The sequence below is a fragment of the Geotrypetes seraphini genome, chromosome 5, assembly GCF_902459505.1.
Source record: "Geotrypetes seraphini chromosome 5, aGeoSer1.1, whole genome shotgun sequence".
Taxonomy (NCBI): Eukaryota; Metazoa; Chordata; class Amphibia; order Gymnophiona; family Dermophiidae; genus Geotrypetes; species Geotrypetes seraphini.
The window spans coordinates 198,722,760-198,745,389 of record NC_047088.1 but is presented as its reverse complement, the minus strand read 5'-3'; the positions used below and the strand labels follow the sequence as shown (position 1 = coordinate 198,745,389).

Below are 22,630 nucleotides of genomic sequence, written 5' to 3'. Positions count from 1 at the left end.
TATAGTGGCGCTAGAAAAGGCTCAAGAAAGCGCGACCAAGATGGCAAAGGGGATGGAACGCCTCTCGTATGATGAAAAACTAAAACGGTTAGGGCTCTTCAGCTTGGAAAAGAGACGGCTGAGGGGAGATATGACTGAAGGCTACAAAATCCTGAGTGGAATAGAACGGGTACAAGTGGATCGATTTTTCACTCTGTCAAAAATTACAAAGACTAGGGGACACTCAAAAGTTACAGGGAAATATTTTTAAAACCAATTGGAGAAAATTTTTTTTCACTCAGAGAATAGTTAAGCTCTGGAACACATTGCCAGAGGATGTGGTAAGAGCGGATAGCGTAGCTGGTTTTAAGAAAGGTTTGGACAAGTTCCTGGAGGAAAAGTCCAGTCTGTTATTGAGAAAGACACGGTGGAAACCTCTGTTTGCCCTGTATTGCTAGCATGGAATATTGCTACACCTTGGGTTTTGGCCAGATACTAGTGACTTGGATTGGACACCGTGAGAACAGGCTACTGAGCTTGATGGACCACTGGTCTGACCCAGTAAGGCTATTCTTATGTTCTTATTTCTATGTTCATGCGTACATATGAATACATACCTATACAAATGCACAAACACATGAAGCAGAAATATAGTTAGAAAACTTGGATCCAACCAAAATGTTTAAGCTTACTTTTGATGCTTGATACATATTTTATATTTTTGAGGCAATTCTATGAATGAGTGCCTAGAAGTACATGCCACTTAGGTACTGCTATATGGAATAGTGCATAACTGCATGGAGGAGCAGAGCATAGGTGTGTCACAAAACAATATACACAACTTATAAGATACTATCATTTGAACGGTACACCTAGGTGCACCTACTTATACCAGTCACTGACTGGGCATAAGTGATCGCACCTAACTACTGGTATGCCAAAGCAGGTTTGCACCAGTATTTTATGACGACTTAGATGCACTTAAGTTCTTTTACATACAGGGCTGTGGAGTAGAGAGTTGCATGGAGACAGAAATCCCACCCATCCCCGCCAGGATCCTCTCCATCCCCACCCGTCCCCGTCAGGATCCTCTCCGTCCCCGCCCATCCCCGCAATGAATTACCTCCATCCCCGCCCGTCCCCATAAAAAGTAGCAATTACTTCTGACAGGATCATCAATTCCACAGTTTCTTTTGTGTTTGCGCTACTATTTTCCTTGTGGAATCTCTTTGGTGGAACCCTTTTTTGTTTTCTGTTCAGGTAATTAACTTAAAAACCCCCTCTTTTACTAAGGCTGACGTGTCCATTATATTATATGGACGAACCCTGCTTCCAAAGCCTTCCATCCCCGTGGGAGTCCTGTTAGCTAGAGGGGGGTCCCCGTGGGAGTCCCATGGGCCAGAGGGGGGTCCCCGTGGGTTAGGGGGGATTATCACGGGATTCCCGCGATCCCCATTCCCGTGCAGACCTCTACTGTGGAGTAGGAGTCGTGAAGTTATTATTGGGTTTCTGGAGTTGGAGTCTTTGAAAATGTTCCGACTCTAACTCCTAATAGTCATGAAAATATTATAATGCTTAAATTTCTTATTTAACATATAGTAAATTGATTAACCCAATTTTTTCAGGATACATTTTACTTTTAGAATATATTTTGATATCAAGTTCTTTGATGATTACAAAATGCAATATATTTTATATTTGTGAGAGTGGCACCTAGAGAATGACACGGGGACAAGGTTTGTCCCCAACCCGCGAACTCTGCCTGATCCTATCCGCTCAAGCCTAGAATAGTTATGATTTTATATTGAAATCATTTCATGAAGGGAATAGACTTAGCAGATAAAGACAGATTGTTCACTCTCTCCAAGGTAGGGAGAACGAGAGGGCACTCTCTAAAGTTGAAAGGGAATAGATTCCGTACAAACGTAAGGAAGTTCTTCTTCACCCAGAGAGTGGTAGAAAACCGGAACGCTCTTCCAGAGTCTGTTGAGGGAAAATACCCTCCAGGGATTCAAGACAAAGTAGGACAAGTTCTTGCTAAACTGGAATGTACGCAGGTGGACTCATTTAGAAAACTGGTCTTTGACCTGGGGGTCGCCAAGTGAGCGGACTGCTGGGCACAATGGACCACTGGTCTGACCCAGCAGCGGCAATTCTTATGTTCTTAAAGTATAAAAAGAAACAATACTCTGTACAACTGTCATTTTATAAATCATAAATACAGAACAAAGATTAACAAAACACGTCTCCCCTCCCCCTCACAAATATCCCCTCCACTATCGAGACAACTGAACAAGCCAAATTAATACAAAATGCTGCATAGAAAAATTATGCTAACAGAATGCTTAAGTCACACAGAGAACACAAATGCCAAATTCATAATAGCTGACCAAAAATGATAAACATAAATTAAACCAAAATCCCAAGAAGCTGCATGTACAACACTTCTATACAGACATACTTTATAATAATAATAACTTTATTCTTGTATACCGCAATACCATGGAAGTTCAATGCGGTTAACAATAGAAGAGACTGTACATTTACAGCGATGATACATATTATAGTGTTGTTACATTTACAGAGATGTTACATAAATAGCAGTAATAAAAAGGCATATACTAAAGAGGAGGCTGTGCGTATACAGCGATGTTACATGTTATAGCGGTGATACATTTACGGTGATGTTAAATGTGAGGCAATGATAAGGCAGGGCAATTAGATAAAACAGAGATTGAGTAGGCTTGGGAGGGGGGCGTAGTCAGAGGGCAGGAGGCATATCGAGGTCAGGAGGGTGCAGGGAAGGGGGGGAAGGCAGCGTTAGCGGAATTTGTCGAAGAGGTAGGTTTTTAGTGACTTCCTGAACAGGTGGTAGGGCGGGGAGTTGGAAATGAGGGCAGTAAGGCAATTGTTCCATTTGCCCGCTTGGAATGCTAGGGTTCTATCAATGAATCTCTTGTAGAGGCAGCCTTTTAGGGAGGGAAAGGTGAATAGGTGGGCGTTTCGTGTGCGAGAGGGGCCTGCTATTTCAAGGTGCTCAGACAAGTAGATTGGGGAAGATCCTGTTAGAGTTTTGAAACAGAGGCAGACGAACTTAAAGATGATCCTTGCCTCTACTGGAAGCCAATGGAGTTTGATGTAGTAGGGGCTAACATGGTCGTATTTTTTGAGATCATAGATGAGGCGGATGGCCGCATTTTGGACTGTTCTAAGACGTTTGATGGTATTTTTATAGGATCCCAGGTAAATAATGTTGCAGTAGTCTAATATGCTTAATACCAGAGATTGAACGAGTAGACGAAAGGCTTGGTGGTCGAAGTAACGTTTGATGGTGCGCAGTTTCCAGAGGGTATAAATAAAGGAGTTAGAGTTTAAGTGGACAAACCATAAATAAAGGGGGAGTTGAAGGTTTTACAGTATGTACCAACTCCACAGCTCTGATTACAGAATAGGCACTAAAGGGAGACTTCTATAATTGGTGCCAGTATCTGCGACCGCTTAAGAAGCGGCCATCAATAGCATGTCAATCATGAACTGGTGCTGATTGTAGAATTTTGCCTTTTTTTTTTTCCACACCAGTGCCATAGATGTAGTCCAGCATTTCAGAACCCTACATTTAAGGTGCCAGTGTCGCACTTACGGAAGTGCCTAGGGGCGTCTAAGGATGTCTAAGGCTCCTTCTGGCGCAAGCCATGCCCACGCCGGCATTAGGTGTCCTTAAACGCCCCTAAGCGCTTCTGTGAGCATGACACTGGCACTGTAAATGAAGGCGCTGTTTGCACCTCTATTTTTTATTTTTTAAAACACGTGCTTCCGAATTAGTTGGTTAACCAGTAGTAGGGCGCCTACTGTCAGCTAACCTTTGGCGTGTCTTTGAGAATTTCCCCCTAAGGACCTGATTCTAAAATGCCATACTGATTGTAGATGGCGGTAGGCATCCTGCCGCCATCAAAAAGACCAATTGGGTCACATGTCTTGTTTTTTTAAACTGACAACAGTGGACGACACCTAAAATGCAAGCATTGTTTGCACACATACGGAGGTGTCTAGGCATGCCTATAAATCCCTAAGGCCAGCGTAGGCATGGCTTATGCTGGAAGTGGCGTTAGGTGTACCTAGGCGCTTCCGTGGGCGCAAGTCTGGCGCCTTAAATGTAGGACTGTAGAATGCTGGCCTACATTTAAGGTGTCTGTGTAAAAAATAGACGCGATTCTGGATGCGGTGCCTACAAGTGACTGACAAGCAGTAGGCACCCGTTTTGCAGGCGCCTACTGCGGCAGATGCCATTTCCAGAATCAGGCCCTAAGTGTACCCCATTGTCATCATTAATTCTTAGAACCAAATTAAAGACTTGCTCCCTTTTTTTACTTTGTTTCTTGATATTTTGCTGGATTTTTCACCCTCAACTTATTCAGAATTTTTACCCTCAACTTCATCCAGCTTCTTCCTTCCCCAAATTTAAGTTCGGCCTCTTCCCCACTACTCCTCTAATGCACTAAATATTAGAAGTTAGAAAATTTTGGTTTCCCTATCTCTATACCTCTATAGTCACACGGCCAAAACCAAATATTTTAAAGTCATAACGTCCTCTACAATGTCTTTAATGACTCTAGAAAATGAAATCAAGCATCATGTTACAAATTTAAAAGGAAGTAATAAAAAGATACCTGCGGGACTGTCTAGATTTTCTCCTGGGTGCAAATGCATGCCTGCAGACTCTATTGAGTTTACTGTAACAGTCTGTAGATTTGGCAACTGAGCAGTGCTCAGACTGACTGGAGATGTTGACAGAGCCCCACCAGTTGCAACTTGACCAAGAGTAAGAGTCTGCACGGGTGTTAATGTAATTTGTTGATTTGGAGCATTTTGTATCTGTAAGTTTTGTAAGTTCTGTACACCTTGCACTTGAAATGTCTGCCATGTTATTTGCCCAGAAGGGGTTACTGTTTGAGCTTGAATTAAAAATGTTCCAGGATTCAACTGCAGCTGAAGGTTTTGCAGTGCCTGTTGAGAAATGCTTTGACCACAGGCCTGGACACCATGGATTGTCTGTTGTGCAAGACTTTGCACAATTTGAGCTTGACTGGTAGGCTGTTGCTGAGTCTCTTGAAGGTGTATCTGCTGTACAATAGGCTGTGGTGTGGAGACTTGAATATCCTGTGTCTCATCAGAAAGAGAAGCATGAATGTAATTTCCCTGAAGGTCAGAAGATTGTACCTGTCCAGTGCTGGCATTCAAACTGTTTGGGCTTTGTTGCAAGATACCTGTACCATCTATAGTAACAGGTAATTGGGATGAAGACGTTGTTGGCACAAATAAATCTACATCAGGGTTGGTTTCACTATCATCAGGCGAAACTTGCTCACCAGTCCTTTCAGAAGTATCTGAACTATCCATGGGTTGTCCTGCATTTATCATATGTCCATCTGTATTAATGCCTGCAGTCATGTTTTGAGAACTGCTTGTGAGTCCCAGAGAGTCTAAATCAACACTATTGATAGGTACAAAAGTGATATTTCCTGGCAACCCAAGGGGAACATTAGCAACTACTTGTGCTTGGCCAGGATAGGATGACCCACCAATAGCTACTCCTTGAATTTGTACTGGTACAGAACCACTTTGCTGGTTAACTTGGCCAGTCTGCGATAAGAGATTTGGAGAAGAGGCTAAAAGATTAGCCGAAGATGATCCAGAGGCAATGATGGTTTGGTTAGTGCCAGGAATGATCTGAATTTGCCCAGACTCTTGATTTATTGTCCCATTATCTGAAGATGTAGTGAAACCAAGTTGAACCTGCTGTCCATCTGATGTATGAATCTGAGGAATTACTTCATAGTGTACGTTGGACAATGCACCATTGGATGAATCAGATCCTGGTGCAACAGAAAATATCTGCTGATTCTGCAAACTCTGAAGAGGAAGGACATACTGTCCACCTGAAGTTACTGTAGCACCACCTGGAATCTGTACTATATTACCAGCTTCATCTTTAATGGTAGTAGGTGCTGTGGTCAACACTTCCCATCTATTTGGAGTCCCTGTTAACTGTACAGATGTCAAATCTCCTATCTGAACAAAAAAAAATAAAAACTCATTAGACCAATATTTTTAGCATATTTTATGTTAATTAATATATATATATAATAACAAGTTAATAAAATGTTAACTCAGTAGAAGTACTTTCCCCCTACTTTACAAAGCTGTGCTAGGGTTTTTAACACCAGCCGCCACGATAACAGCTCCGATACTCATAGAATTCAGAGATGTTACCGAGGCGGCTAGCGCTAAAAACTCTAGCACGGTTCTGTAAAGGAGGGGGGGTTTATGCACTACAATTAGATTAAGAGAATTTTTAAACAAATGACTTATCAACCTACATAACTGAAATGAGCAATTCTCACTGTGAGAGCAATCCCCTTACAGGCAGCTTTCCCTTCTAGAACTACCCCAGAAAGTCATGACTACTACTACGGTGTCAGATCAAAAGCGTGCCGAGACAAAGGCGCGAGCAGACAACTGAGCGCAGCGCGGAGGTGCGTGCCGAAGAAAAAGACTGTTTTTAGGGGCTACAACGGGGGGTGTGATACAGATCGCACCACGTTGTGGGGGCGTTGGGGGGTTGTAACCCCCACATTTTACTGAAAACTTAACTTTTTCCCTGTTTTTAGGGAAAAGTTACGTTTTCACTAAAATGTGGGGGGTTACAACCCCCCAAACCCCCCACAACGCAGCCGCGATCTGTATTAAGTAAAGTGGGGGGGTCTCCCCAACAAAAACCCCCGTCGCAGCCCCTAAAAACAGTCTTTTTCTTCAGCATACGCCTCCGTCTTACGCTCAGTTGTCGGCGCGCGCCTTTGTCTTCCACATTACTGTCTATGAACCACTACTACACATCAAGAAATTTCTCTTGCTGTTGAGTCAGCTATTACAGACTACATACCTACAGCCCTATCACTGAAATTAAGCACACACTGAAATCATCAGAAGAAGGTGAACCACTGAAGATACTATGCCCTTTTTTGTGTATGTGAAATAGTAAAACTCATTACTTTCTTATAACTTTCTTCCGAAAGCATTCCAATGCTCTACCTGAAGGGCCACATGACCTATTTGCTCCCATCAGACTCTGAAAGTTTACTGAAGCATCACTAGATGGTATGAAAGATGATGAAATAAACATTTCCTGTTCCCTTTTCATAGTGACAGAAATGACAACAGACAACCTCCAAAAGGAAAAAGGGGTAATTATTTAGTGGGCTTCTGGCTTAAGAGAATCAAAATTCTGAATTAGTAATTACATTTTTATAAAGAGTACTAATGGTCTGCAAACAGTATGGACTACGTGCCAAAAAACTGTATAAAGTAGAATTCCTGCTTATAAAAGAAATACTGACAAGACAACATTGATGAAAACCTCAAATAGGCTCATAGCCAGTTTAGTATGCCAGTTTTTACTTGTCAATTATCAGAATAGCTCACAGTGTCCGTTTCTGAGCTTTGCCATGCAAATGTAGTATAACAAGGTCATTAATATTAAAATGGTAGTAAAATGGACTCAATATTTAAAAGAGCACTCCAGGCGATTCTCTATCATCACCAGGTGATTCTGTAACCTCACTGTGTCACATTTGCGGGCAAAATTTTCCAGCAGCGTCAGAGCTGTCGTAGCCCTACTTTCCAGTCAGTGCCTAAGTGCTGACTGGCTCAGGCACTGCAGGACAGTAAGGCTCAACAGCACAGACCCCCCCACTCCCAAAAAAATCAACCACCCAAAGACCCCCCAATTCCTCCCTCCCACCAATCCCCCCTAGAGCCGTTCAATGCCCCCAATGATGCCAGCATACCCCGCACCCCCGACAACCCCTTGACACACCCCGCACCTTTAAACTGAAGGAGGACAGAAGTTTCAAGTTTATTAGGATCAGTGATCAAGTGATCAGGCAGAGTACGGTACAGGGATTCAAACAGGGATTGGACGAATTCCTGAGGGATAAAGGGATCGTGGGATACTGAGGGAGGAGCTGGGATGTAACACAAGTATAGAAAGCTAACCAGGTAATAAGTATAGAAACCCAACCAGGTAGTGCATGCGCAAGACCAGAGGGTTAGGACTTCGATGGGAAGATAGGACTTCAAAGGAGAAACCAAGGTGGCAAGGGAGCCCCTTCTGGTGATTCAGACAGGTCGTGACCTGTTTGGGCCGCCGCGGGAGCGGACTGCCGGGCAGGATGGACCTATGGTCTGACCCGGCGGAGGCACTGCTTATGTTCTTATGTTCTTATATACCGCCTATCAAGGTTATCTAAGCGGTTTTTACAATCAGGTACTCAAGCATTTTCCCTCTCTGTCCCGGTGGGCTCACAATCTATCTAACGTACCTGGGGCTATGGAGGATTAAGTGACTTGCCCAGGGTCACAAGGAGCAGCGCGGGGTTTGAACCCACAACCCCAGGGTGCTGAGGCTGTAGATCCAACCACTGCGCCACACACTCCTCCAAGGGATGCCCTCTACCTCCCATACTTTTAAAACTAAGGATGTTAGGAGGGATGCCTACTCCCTTCGGCCAGCAGGCCCACCTCTTCAAAATGGTTGGCCTTCCCCTTCCCGGTGCGTCCTGGGATGTACCGGGGAGGGGCCTAAGGCTCTGATTGGCCAAGGCACCTAAGGCCTCTCCCATAGGGACCTTAGTAATTAAAGATCTATTTCCAAGAAACCATATTATTATTATTATTATTTTATTTCTTATATACCGCCAAAGCCGTAGTAGTTCGAGGCTAAAGAAGGGCTGGACAATCAGCGAATAGTTACAAACAGTGAATACAGATACAGATATGCGAATGGTTACTATCAGTGAATACAGATACAACAAAGAATCAGCAAATACGGTTTATAACAGAGAAGGGCAGGTCAATCAGCGAGATGTTACAGTCAGCGAATATAGATACAATAAATATACGTGTGCGGGGGAACGGGCGAAATAGGGACAAAAGTGGGTGGGCAGGGCGAAGGGTAGGGAAAGAGAACTTGGGGAGCAGGGGAGGGAGGGAGGACTAGGTTGTAGTTCGGTTGAATAGGCTAGTTTTTAATAATTTCCTGAAGTTTAGGTAGGATGAGGAGTGCGAGATAATTCTGCTCAGCCAGTCATTTATATGACCTGCTTGGAAGGCAAGTGTTCTGTTTAAGTGACTTTTGTATCGGCAGGCCTTTAGAGTTGGGTGGCTGAAGAGGTGGGCTCTGCGGGTGGGTCTGGAAGGGTAGCTTAAGGAGAAATGGGGAACCAGGTATAATGGGGCCAAACCAAGAATGGATTTGAAACAGATACAGGCAAACTTGAATTGGATTCTTGCTTCCATGGGTAGCCAGTGGAGTTTTTGGTAGTAGGGGGATATGTGTTCCCATTTTTTCAGCCCAAAGATCAGTCGGACTGCCGAGTTTTGGATGATGTGGAGTCTTTGAATGGTTTTTTTGAAGGACCCCCAGGTAGATAATGTTGCAGTAGTCGAGTAGGCTTAGGATGTATGACTGTACCAGTAGTCGAAAAGAGCTTGCATTGAAGTACTTTCTGATGGTTCTCAGTTTCCGTAAGGCGGAAAAGCCTTTTCTGACCAATAAGTCGGTGAGATTCAAGGGTGAGGTTGCGGTCAAGTGTCACTCCCAGAATTTTTATGGAATCTGTGATAGGAAAGACATGACCATTTAAGGAGATTGTAGAATCTTTGATTTTGTCGTTTAGACTTGCCAGGAAGAATTTGGTTTTTTCAGAGTTGAGTTTTAATTTGAAATCGGTCATCCACAGATCAATTTGTTTTAGGGTGGATACCAGGTGGTTTGTTGTCTCCGGAGATATGGAGGATACCCGAAGACTTCAGAGCCCTGGGAGAGAAGCTGAGGAGGATGGATGCGCAGGTGGTCTTCTCATCGATCCTCCCAGTGAGGGGCAAGGGCAGTGCCAGGGAGGATCGAGTTTGGAGGGCGAACGACTGGCTGCAGGGATGGTGCAAGGAGATGAACTTTGGGTTCCTACACCACGGAGAGGCACTGCAAGGACTGCTGGGACCAGACGGGTTACACCTGACCAGGAGGGGGAAGAACGTCCTTGGACACCGTCTAGCCCGCCTACTACACAGGGCTTTAAACTAGGTAAGTTGGGGGAGGGTACGGGCACAAACAACCCACCTGACGAGCTAAGCTACCAATACTCTTTTGAGACTGAGCTAAGTAAATACTATATTTCTGGGACACATTACAATTTTGGGTCTAGGGGAAGGATACATAGCAATTCTGGGTCTAGAGGGAGTACACATTATAATTCTGGGACCAGAGAGAGTGCACACGTTGCAAATTGCACTAAAGGAGCTCGAGTAGCCCAAACGGGAATACCCCCACAGGGTACACACATTACCGAGTCTGAGATAGGAGCACACTATAGTCATGGGGAGTCCGAGACAGGTTCAAGCTTTAGCTCTGGGTCTATGGAGTGTAAGAGACAGGCGAATAATGCTAGGGAGTGCAAGAGACATGCGAATAATGCTAATGGGGTCCTAGTTGATAAAGAGGGATCGTCCCCACTGAGATATAACAAACACACAACGTGGAGGGCTATGTACGTCAACGCCCACAGTCTGGGAAATAAGATCCTAGACTTGGAAACAGAAATGAGGAATGCCGACCTGGATGTAGTGGCGATATCTGAGACCTGGCTCACAGACTCCCACGGGTGGGACATGGTCATACCAGGTTACAACTTGCTTCGCCGGGACAGGGAGGGTAAAATGGGAGGTGGTGTAGCATTATATACTAGAGAGGACATTAAGGTCACCAGAATCACAGATGTACAGTACACTGGGGAATCCCTTGGGTAAATTTGGCCAGAGGGAAGGACAAATGCCTGTATCTTGGCGTAGTATACAGACCCCCAAGACATCAAGATGACCTAGATAAGGAATTAATCGGAGATATAGAGAATATCACCTTGCGGGGTGATACAGTATTGGTAGGTGACTTCAACATGCCTGATGTGGATTGGGTCACACTTTCCTCTGCTTCCGGCAACAGCAGGAAGCTATTAAACTCTTTGAATGGAGCAAGACTCAGGCAACTGGTATCTGAACCAACAAGGGATCAGGCAATACTGGACCTAGTACTTACCAACGGGGAAAGTATCACAGAGGTCTCGGTGGGTGAAACTTTGGCCTCCAGTGACCACAATATGATATGGTTCAATCTCAGGAAAGGTTTCACGAAATCTACCACAATGACCAAGGTTCTCAAATTCAAAGACACAAACTTCCAAGACATGGGAGACTTCGTTCACCAGGCGCTACAAAGCCAAGCAGACACCGTCAGCGTGGAAGAAATGTGGTCAACTCTGAAAGCCACCATACAGGAAGCAACAAACCGCTATGTTAAATCAGTAAGCAAACGGAGTAGGAACAACAAGCCACAGTGGTTCTCTACGGACATCTCGGACATCATCAAAGAGAAGAAAAAAGCATTCATCTCTTACAAATAATCAGGGACACAGGACTCTAGAGTAAAATATCTGGCCAAGTCAAGGGCCGTCAAAGCAGCAGTTAGGGAGGCCAAATTCCGCATGGAGGAGTCTCTAGCAAAGAACATCCAGAAAGGAGATAAATCTTTCTTCAGGTATATCAGTGACAGAAATAAGAACTCGGGCGGGATAGTACGTCTCAGAAAACCAGACGGAGACTTTGTAGAAACGGACTCGGAAAAAGCCCAACTGTTAAATAAATACTTCTGCTCAGTCTTCACCCGCGAGGTGCCGGGAATCGGCCCTCAGCCACAGACAGATGGCAGATGATATGATGCATGACCTACTTCTACTGGAGCACTGGTCTAGGTCCTGGCAACTCAGTTTCAATGCCAAAAAATGCAAAGTCATGCACCTGGGAAGCCGAAATCCATGCAAGATTTACACCCTAAATGGCGAGATCTTGACAAAAACTGAAGCAGAAAGAGACTTAGGGGTGATTGTCAGGGAAGACATGAAGTCTGCAAATCAAGTTGAGCAAGCTTCATCCAAAGCAAGGCAAATCATAGGTTGCATACGCAGGAGTTTCGTCAGCCGTAAACCTGAAGTCATTATGCCACTGTATAGATCCATGGTGAGACCGCACCTGGAGTACTGTGTGCAATTTTGGAAGCCGCATTACCGCAAGGATGTGCTGAGACTGGAATCGGTCCAGAGAATGGCCACCAGGATGGTCTCAGGACTCAAGGAGCTCCCATACGAGGAGCGGTTAGGGAAGTTGCAGCTCTACTCACTAGAGGAACGTAGAGAGAGGGGAGATATGATCGAGACATTCAAGTACCTCACAGGTCGCATCGAGGTGGAAGAGGATATCTTCTTTTTCAAGGGTCCCGCGGCAACAAGGGGGCATCAGTGGAAAATCAGGGGCGGGAAACTGCACGGTGACACTAGGAAGTTCTTTTTCACCGAAAGGGTGGTTGATCGCTGGAATAGTCTTCCACTTCAGGTTATTGAGGCCAGAAGCGTGCCAGATTTTAAGGCCAAATGGGACAAACATGTGGGATCTATCCGCAAAGATAGATAGGGAGGGTCATTGGAGTGGGCAGACTTGATGGGCCGTGGCCCTTATCTGCCGTCTATTTCTATGTTTCTACAAGGTACCACATGAACGGCTACTTAAAAAACTGTGGAACCACGGGGTGCAAGGGGATATCTACCGTTGGATCAAACACTGGCTAGCGGGCAGGAAACAGAGGGTTGGAGTCAAGGGCCAATACTCAGATTGGCAATGGGTCACGAGCGGAGTTCCGCAGGGGTCAGTGCTGGGACCTCTACTATTCAATATATTTATTAACGATCTGGAAACGGGGACAAAATGTGAGGTTATCAAATTTGCTGATGACACCAAACTCTGCAGCAGGGTTAGAAACACGGAAGACTGTGAAGACCTACAAAAGGACCTAACGAGACTGGAAGACTGGGCAAAAAAGTGGCAAATGAGTTTTAACGTGGAGAAATGCAAGGTCATGCATGTAGGGAAAAAGAACCCGATGTTCAACTACAAAATGGGGGGAACACTGCTAGGGGTGAGTAACCTGGAAAGGGACTTGGGGGTGATGGTCGACTCATCACTGAAACCATCGGCGCAATGTGCGACAGCCTCAAAGAAAGCAAACAGAATGCTGGGCATCATCAAAAAGGGTATCACAACCCGGACGAAGGAAGTCATCATGCCGCTGTATCGCGCAATGGTGCGCCCGCACCTGGAGTACTGTGTTCAATACTGGTCGCCGTACCTCAAGAAGGACATGGCGGTACTCGAGGGAGTGCAGAGGAGGGCGACTAAGCTGATAAAAGGTATGGAAAATTTTCCATACGCTGACAGGTTAAAAATGCTGGGGCTGTTCTCCCTGGAGAAGAGGAGACTTAGAGGGGACATGATAGAAACCTTCAAAATCCTTAAGGGCATAGAGAGAGTAAATAAGGACAGATTCTTCAAACTGAGGGGAGCCACAAGCACTAGGGGTCACTCAGAGAAATTGAAAGGGGACAGGTTTAGAACAAATGCTAGAAAGTTCTTTTTTACGCAGAGGGTGGTGGACACATGGAACGCGCTTCCGGAGGAAGTGATAGGCCAGAACTCTGTACAGGGGTTCAAGAAGGGTTTGGATAGGTTCCTGGAGGATAAAGGGATAGAGGGGTACAGATAGAACTTGAGGTAGGTTATAAAAGTGGTCAGAAACCACTTCACAGGTCACAGACCTGATGGGCCGCCGCGGGAGCGGACCGCTGGGCGAGATGGACCTCGGTCTGACCCAGTGGAGGCAACTTCTTATGTTCTTATATGTTTCTAGGGGAAAAACTAAGGTGATGTCGTCAGCGTAGATGTAGAACTTGATTTTCAAGCTTTGTAATAGGTTCCCAAGTGCGGCCATGTAGATATTGAAAAGTGCGGGAGACAGGGGGGAGCCTTGTGGGACTCCATATGCGTTTACCCAGCTGAAGGAAAGTGTATTGGCATTGTAAACTTGGTATGATCGTTTACATAGGAAACCCCGGAACCATTTTAAGACATTGCCCGAGATGCCGATTGACTCCAAGCAGTCTAAAAGGATGGTATGATCAACTAAGTCAAAGGCACTACTTAAATCAAGCTGAAGGACTAGTGCACTTGTGCCCTGGCTAAACAGGTGATGGAGGGAATCTAGTAGAGAGGCTATAATGGTTTCGGTGCTGTGTCCAAGGTGGAACCCAGACTGGTTATCGTTTAGAATGTTGAATTTGTCCAGATAGGTCACTAAATCTTGGTTGACCAGTCCTTCCATTAACTTTGCAAAGAAGGGGATGTTAGCGATGGGTCTGTAATTTGATGTCAGGTTGATGGGTTCTTTGGGATTTTTTACAATCGGAGAGATTAGGATCTGGCCTTGGTCCTCAGGAAACGTGCCAGAGAGTAAAAGGGAAGAGATCCAGGTGTGTAGTTTGGCTTTGAAGGTGACCGGGACCACTTTCATTACGTTGGGTGGGCAACAGTCCAGTGTGCAGTAGGATTTAGCGTATTTTGAGTAGAGCTTACAGAATTGTTGCCAGTTAGGGATAGCAAAGGTGTTCCAGAACAGATCAGCCCTGGGTTCGTCGAGGTGTTGGGCGACTGGGTAGTTTAAATGGTTGGTTGTGGTGACTGCTAGGGAGGAATTCAGATTGGAGATTTTGCTGTAAAAGAAGTCGGCCAGGGCATTGGCTCATGGTGGGGAGTCTGAGGTAGTACAGGTTAGGATCTGGGTGTCATAAAGATCGTTGACTATTTTGAAGAGGTTTTTGATGCTGGGGCTAGGAGAGCCGATTTTTAGCGCGTAGAAGTTAGTGCGTTTGGTAGTTATGAGTTTTTTGTATTCTTTTAGTTTTGTTCTCCAGTTGGTTTTCTCTTTACTGTCACCAGATTTCAGCCAAAGTCTTTCAAGTTTCCGTAATTCCCGTGATCCTAATTCCCGTAATTCCCGTAATTCCCGTGATCCTAATTCGGCGTCAAACCAGCCATCTGTATTTTTGTTTCTTAATTTCCTATAATTATTCTATTGGGACTTTATGTTTAACATTTTAACTTGATTTTTATGAAAACAAATGTAACTGCTTCTTGATATAGACATCTCTCTTGCCTCTTGCTGTTTGTCATTGCTTCCCTGCCATGATGCTTAGGTGGATCCTTGCTCTGCCTCAGGTTCTTTGCTTCCCTACCACAAGTAATCTGCAGAAGGCCTGTGAAGTCCCTCCGATAGAATCCCTGTTTCAGTGCCACTACTGGTTTCACTGTGAGATTGGTTCTGCTGCACAGAAGTTAAGATTGGTCTCACAGTATTGTTTCATGAGGCTTGATACCTTAGAAACAGCCTCAACTTCCAGCATCATGCAGCTCCAGCTACCAGTTAGAATAGTCGCTGTATACCACAGAAAAACTGATCCTATCGGAAGACTTTAGAAAACTTCTGTGGGCCAAGAGAATGAGGTTGGTGGGATGAATTCTGGCCCATGTGCTGCAGATTGGACACGCCTTGGCTACATCATCTTGACTAGCATATATTCAGTATTCCCAATCTACCAGCACATGGAGGTAGAGAAACTACCTTTTCCCTAGTGACATCAACAGTATAACAGCTGGCCCTCTATGGAAAACTCCAGTATGCCTCTGCGGAAGCGGCAAGTCCCTTAAGCCACTCCTATGTCCCATCAACCACTGCAGCTATAATTATTCTAATTTTGAAACCAGAAACTCCTGGTTGTTTTTTGGGGTTTTTTTAAGACCACCACTAAAGAGAAAAAGAGAGATGCCCATGAGTTCTGTCAATAGAAGTCTTCCAAGAAAGGGTCTCAGTCAGACTAAAAGGAAATAATAGATATGATTAAATTTCATATTCCTTAGCAACCAGGCTACATCATGCTGACTAGTAAGATGCACCCAAGAAGAATTCACTGGACAGAGACAGACAAAGCCCCCTTTGTCAAAGTCTGAATAAGCTCTGGCCATAACATCCAGTCTGTAATGCAGGGGTGTCCAACCTGCAGCACCGTGAAATATTTTGTGCGGCCCCGGTAGAGGGCGATGCAGTGTTTACCTCTGCTGCCCCCAGGTGTTTACTATCTTGCCGTCTCCCTCCTCTATCTTGCTGCAGCGTTTGCACATTTTTGAAGCCCCAGAAACATTTTTAATGGCCAATGCAGCCCAGGAAAGCCAAAAGATTGGACACCCCTGCTGTAATGCTTTATAAAGGAATGGAGTGATGACCAAGTCACTGCCCTATAGATATCTTCTGGGAAGACTGTTCAGGCTTCCACCTAAAAGGTCGCCTAATGCCCTATTCGAGTATCCCTCAACTGGGAGGGCACTTGATTGTTCCTGCAAATATAGACAGTTTCAATGGCTTTCCTAATCTAGCATACAACAGACTTATGACGCTGCCTGGCCTTTACAGAAGGTGATCAGAAAGCCAAAAATCAATCATCTCAGAGCAGAACTCTGCAGACAACCAGACTATGGAGCCACCTGGTTCACAAATGAGGACAAACAGATCTCCTGGCTTACAACGAAGAGAGATATAATCTTAAGACAAAAGGAATGGACAGTGAGGATAGACAAGTGTCCTCCGAGAAGAGGAGATACAGTTCTCGGCAGGACAAGGCCTAGAGTTCTGACACTCTACTAGCCAAAGCAAAGCAATCTTCACCAAAAAGGCTATCTTCAAAGTGAAATCTTTGATTGAAACCAACCTCAAGAGATTCAAAAGGAGGTCCCAAGAGGAAATTTAGCACTAGAGTCAAATCCCAAGAGGAAAGAGATGGTCAAACGGGGAGTTACAAGGCAACATCTCCTTCAAAATACACGATGTCCCCATGAACCTTACCCCAATAACCAGAAAAGGCCAGCTGCTGGATTATGAAAGCACTTAGCACAATCCCAATTGAATCCCTGCTGCAAAAAAAACAAGCATGTCTAGGATCTGAGCCTTCCAAGAAGAGAAGGAGTATTGATATCACCAATCTTCAAAAACCTTCCATAACTGGAAGTAGGTAGGCTAAGGAAATAGATGACTTGCATGCTCTGAACAAGCAATAACCATGGAGAAAAATCCCTCTCTCACTAAGAGTCACCTCTCATGAACCAAGCCGTAAGCCAGAAGGGATTCTCCATTTCCATAGGACCCTACCAGAGCAAGCCTCAAACCATGGGAAGGGGAAGCAGAGCCTTCACCAGTAGGCAAACCAAACAGGACCTCCATCAGTCCAGGATGAGCAGAAAGGCAGCTTACTCAGTCCCTCTGACCTTGATCCAACAGAGACTGACTAAAAACTGTCCTTGCTGGCTATATAAACAGCCAACAGCACCGGGTGGTTTGCATCCACCCAGTTCCCTATAGGACCATTACCTGACTCTGGGTGCCTCCCTTCTTAAGCCATTACTGTCACTTCATCTGCCATCACTTGGACCACCTCCAGAGCAGAGGAAGAAACTCCACCAGAGCTAAAATGAACTGCCCAGGTCACCAGCCAGTTGACGACCGTGAGGCTTCCAGGGGGAATCCAACACCTTTGTACTACTCTTCCCAGGTAATGAGTCCCCCCACCCCCCAGCCTAAGAGACTCAAATCAGTAATCACTACCACATGCATATACCCCAGAAGGTGGCTGGGACAGTCCAGGCTGCCAAGAGAAATAACAACAGGTGGTGATCAAAGTTCTGAGAGACTAGGGCCCACTGTTAAGAGGGCCACCTGAAGGGAACACAAATGGACCTGAGTCCAAAGGAACCACTTCTAAAACTGTTGCCATGGAGCTCACAAACTAAAGATAGTCCCAGACCCATAAGGCTTGAAAAACGCAAAGACAGAACTTTTGTTCTGCAACTTGCCCATGCGCTCCTCCATGAGAAAGATGGCTCCCAGAGCCATATCAAAGCAGATTCCCAGGCATTCCAGAGGGTGACAGGTGACTCTTCACCCAATTCACCACCTAGCCCAAGTGCTCCAGAAGCAGGATAGTCTGAGAGGTGACAGCAGTGGAATCCACTGTGAAGTCAGCCCAGATGAGCCAATCATCCTGGTAGGGGCTTGAATTCCCTGACAAAACAAGTGAGCCACAATCATTAGCACCACCTTGGAGAAGATTTGAGAGGCCCCAAACCAAAAAGCACAGTTACTTACCGTAACAGGTGTTATCCAGGGACAGCAGGCAGATATTCTTAACGCATGGATGACGTCACCGACGGAGCCCCGGTACGGACCTTTTTAACTAGAAAGTTCTAGTTGGCCACACCGCGCATGCGCAAGTGCCTTCCCGCCCGACGGAGGAGAGCGTGGTCCCCAGTTAAGATAAGCCAGCTAAGAAGCCAACCCGGGGAGGAGGGTGGGACGTAAGAATATCTGCCTGCTGTCCCTGGATAACACCTGTTACGGTAAGTAACTGTGCTTTATCCCAGGACAAGCAGGCAGCATATTCTTAACGCATGGGTGACCTCCAAGCTAACAGAGAGGGAGGAGGGATGGTTGGCCATTAGGAAAATAAATTTTGTAACACAGATTGGCCGAAGTGTCCATCCCGTCTGGAGAAGGCATCCAGACAGTAGTGAGTAGTGAACGTGTGAACTGAGGACCAAGTGGCAGCCTTGCAGATTTCCTCGATGGGCGTGGAACGGAGGAAAGCCACAGAAGCAGCCATAGCTCTGACCCTGTGGGCCGTGACAGCACCTTCCAGTGAGAGACCGGCCCGAGCATAACAGAACGCAATACAGGCAGCAAGCCAGTTGGAAAGCGTCCGTTTAGAGACAGGACGACCTGGACGGTTAGGATCGAAGGTCAGAAAGAGCTGAGGGGACGAGCAGTGAGCCCTGGTATGGTCAAGGTAGTATGCAAGGGCACGCTTACAATCCAGCGTGTGCAACGCCTGTTCCCCAGGATGAGAATGGGGTTTAGGGAAAAAGACAGGCAACACAATGGACTGGTTGAGGTGAAAAGCCGAGACCACCTTGGGAAGGAATTTAGGATGGGTACGCAGAATCACCTTGTCATGGTAAAAAACAGTGAACGGTGGATCGGCAACCAGTGCGTGCATCTCACTAATCCTCCTGGCAGAGGTGATGGCAATGAGGAAAAGCACCTTCCATGTTAGAAGTTTGAGCGAAGTTGTGGCAAGAGGCTCAAAAGGGAGTTTCATGAGGGCTGATAAAACCACATTCAGGTCCCAGACGACAGGAGGAGGCTTCAGAGGTGGTTTGACATTGAAGAGGCCTCTCATGAACCGGGAAACCAGTGGATGAGCCGTGAGAGGTTTTCCGAGGATAGGCTCATGAAACGCAGTGATGGCACTGAGGTGGACTCTGATTGAGGTAGACTTGAGGCCAGCGTCGGACAAAGAGAGCAAATAGTCCAGTACAGTTTCCACCGCTAATGAGGTGGGATCGTGATGATGCAGTAGACACCAAGAGGAGAACCGGGTCCACTTCTGATGGTAACATTGGAGGGTGGCCGGTTTCCTGGAGGCATCCAAAATGCGACGGACAGGCTGAGACAGATTCTCTGGAGAGGTCAGCCCGAGAGAAACCAAGCTGTCAGGTGGAGCGAGGACAGGTTGGGATGTAGTAGAGACTGATGCTGCTGTGTAAGTAGAGTAGGAAACACAGGAAGAGGAATGGGCTCCCTGGAGCTGAGCTGGAGCAGGAGGGAGAACCAGTGTTGGCGAGGCCACCGAGGAGCGATGAGAATCATGGTGGCTCTGTCCCTGCGGAGTTTGAATAACGTCCGCAACATCAGAGGCAGTGGAGGAAAGGCATAGAGGAACCGATCAGTCCAGTCGAGCAGGAATGCATCTGGGGCCAGACGATGAGGAGAGTAGAGTCTGGAGCAGAACTGGGGCAGCTGATGGTTGTGAGGATCTGCAAAGAGGTCCACCTGAGGAGTGCCCCAGAGAGTGAAGATGGAGTGGAGTGTGGGAGGATCCAAGGTCCACTCGTGAGGTTGAAGGATGCAGCTGAGATTGTCGGCCAGGGAGTTCTGTTCGCCCTGGATATAGAGGGCCTTGAGGAAGAGACTGCGGGCCGTGGCCCAGGTCCAGATGCGGATGGCCTCCTGACAGAGGAGGGGAGAACCGGTGCTGCCTTGCTTGTTTATGTAATACATGGCGACTTGGTTGTCTGTGCACAGGAGAAGAACCTGAGGGTAGAGAAGGTGCTGGAAGGCCTTGAGAGCATAGAACATGGCTCTCAGTTCCAGGAAATTGATGTGATGTAGACGCTCTTGAGGAGTCCAGAGACCCTGGGTGCGCAGATCTCCCAGGTGAGCTCCCCACGCATAGGGGGAGGCATCCGTGGTGATGATCCTGGAGTGAGGGGGCAGATGAAAGAGGAGACCCCTGGAAAGATTTGAGGAGTTCAACCACCATTGAAGAGATTGCTGAAGAGACGATGTCACAGAGATGGGATGAGAAAGAGGATCCATGGTCTGTGACCATTGGTTGGCCAGAGTCCATTGAGGTGTCCGGAGGTGGAGTCGTGCCAGAGGAAGCACATGGACCGTCGAGGCCATGTGGCCCAGGAGGATCATCATATGCCGAGCTGGAATAGAGCGACAAAGGAGCACCTGACGGCAGAGATGGAGCAGGGTCCGTTGGCGGTCGGAGGGAAGAAACGCCCTCATCAGAGTGGTGTCGAGAATTGCTCCAATGAACTGAAGTCGCTGTGTGGGAAGCAGATGCGACTTGGGGTAGTTGATCTCGAATCCCAGGAGATGGAGGAAAGAGATGGTGTGTTGAGTGGCTTGTAGCACAAGCGGAGACGTAGGTGCTTTCACCAACCAATCGTCCAAGTAGGGGAACACCTGGAGGTTGTGAGACCTGAGGAAGGCCGCCACCACAATAAGGCACTTGGTGAACACCCTGGGCGATGATGCAAGGCCAAAGGGTAGTACTTTGTACTGATAGTGGCGGTGCTGTACCTGAAATCGGAGGTAGCGACGTGAAGTCAGATGGATTGGAATGTGAGTGTAGGCCTCTTTGAGGTCTAGGGAACATAGCCAGTCGTGTTGAGAGAGAAGAGGGTAAAGCGTGGCCAGGGAGAGCATCCTGAACTTTTCCTTGACCAAACACTTGTTGAGGTCCCTGAGATCGAGGATGGGACGGAGGTCTCCCGTCTTCTTGGGTACCAGGAAGTAGCGGGAGTAGAATCCCTGACCCCTTTGGTCTGGGGGAACTTCTTCGATGGCATTGAGAAGAAGGAGGGATTGGATCTCCCTCAGGAGGAGTGGAGTTTGGGAGGAATGAGAAGCAGACTCTACGGGAGGATTGTCTGGTGGAAGAGTCTGGAAGTTGAGGGAGTAGCCGTGGCGGATGATGTTGAGTACCCACTGGTCTGATGTGATGACCTTCCAACGGTTGAGAAAAATTGTGAGGCGGCCTCCGATAGGTTGAGGAAGAGGCACCGAGGATTGGAGACTGGCTATGCTCTGGAGAAAAGAGTCAAAAGGGCTGAGATGGTTTTGACTGCGGGAGAGGCTTGGCCGGTTGGTGAGACTGTGAACGTGCTTGAGATTGGTGCTGCTGACGTGATCGGCGAGGCTGTTGATGCTGAGGCGGGTTGAGGGGTCTGGCTGAAAACCTGCGTTGGTAGGAAGATTGCTGTTTGTAGGGGCGAGCAGGTGGAGTCTTCTTTTTGGGTTTGATCAGGGTATCCCACCTGGTCTCGTGTGCCGAGAGTTTCTGGGTAGTTGAGTCCAGGGACTCCCCAAAGAGTTCATCACCAAGACAAGGTGCGTTGGCTAGGCGGTCCTGGTGATTGATATCAAGGTCAGAAACCCTCAGCCAGGCCAAGCGCCTCATGGCGACAGCCATGGCAGAGGCTCGAGAGGTCAGTTCAAAAGAGTCATAAATGGATCTCACCATAAATTTCCGGAGTTGGAGTAAGCTGGAAATTTGCTGTTGAAAAATCGGGATCTTACGCTCAGGGATGTACTTTTGGATGGAGGAGAGTTGTTGCACCAAATGCTTCAGATAGAAGGAGAAGTGGAAGGTGTAATTATTAGCTCTGTTGGCAAGCATGGAATTTTGATAAAGGCGCTTGCCAAATTTATCCATCGTTCTGCCTTCTCTGCCAGGAGGTGTGGAGGCATAGACACTTGAACCCTGGGTTTTCTTTAAGGTGGACTCCACAAGAAGGGATTCATGGGGCAGTTGAGGTTTATCGAACCCCGGGATAGGAATGACCCTGTACAAACTATCCAGTTTTCGAGGGGCACCCGGTACCGTGAGGGTTTTTTCCCAATTCTTGTAAAAAGTTTCCCGTAAGATGTCGTGTACGGGTAACTTTAAAAATTCCTTGGGAGGTTGTTCGAAGTCCAGGGTGTCAAGGAAAGCCTGGGATTTCTTAGAGTCGGACTCTAAAGGGATAGATAGAGCTGCCGACATTTCCCTTAGAAATTTTGTGAACGAGGACTGTTCAGGTTTGGAACTGGTATCGACCATCGAGGGTTCCTCGTCTGTTGATGAAGCCTCATCATCGGTACCGGGTGGGGATTCTTCCCATAAGTCCGGGTCCCTGACGTCGGTGTGCACGTGGCGGAACGGTGGTGCGGACGGCTCAGTGTGGCGAGTCTTAGAGAGAGATTTGCCAGAGCGCATCGAGA

The 22,630-nt window shown here is 46.7% G+C and overlaps 1 protein-coding gene across 2 annotated transcripts in view; it reads right to left on the bottom strand.

Moving 5' to 3' along the window:
* The window catches only part of SP3 (Sp3 transcription factor), a 141,407-nt gene that overhangs the window by 52,788 nt on the left and 65,989 nt on the right, over positions 1–22,630 (bottom strand). For both annotated transcript variants that reach the window (XM_033946007.1, XM_033946009.1), the window contains one exon: positions 4,647–6,048. In XM_033946007.1, coding sequence (XP_033801898.1) covers positions 4,647–6,048 — 1,402 coding nt within the window. The remainder of the gene's footprint in view (positions 1–4,646; positions 6,049–22,630) is intronic.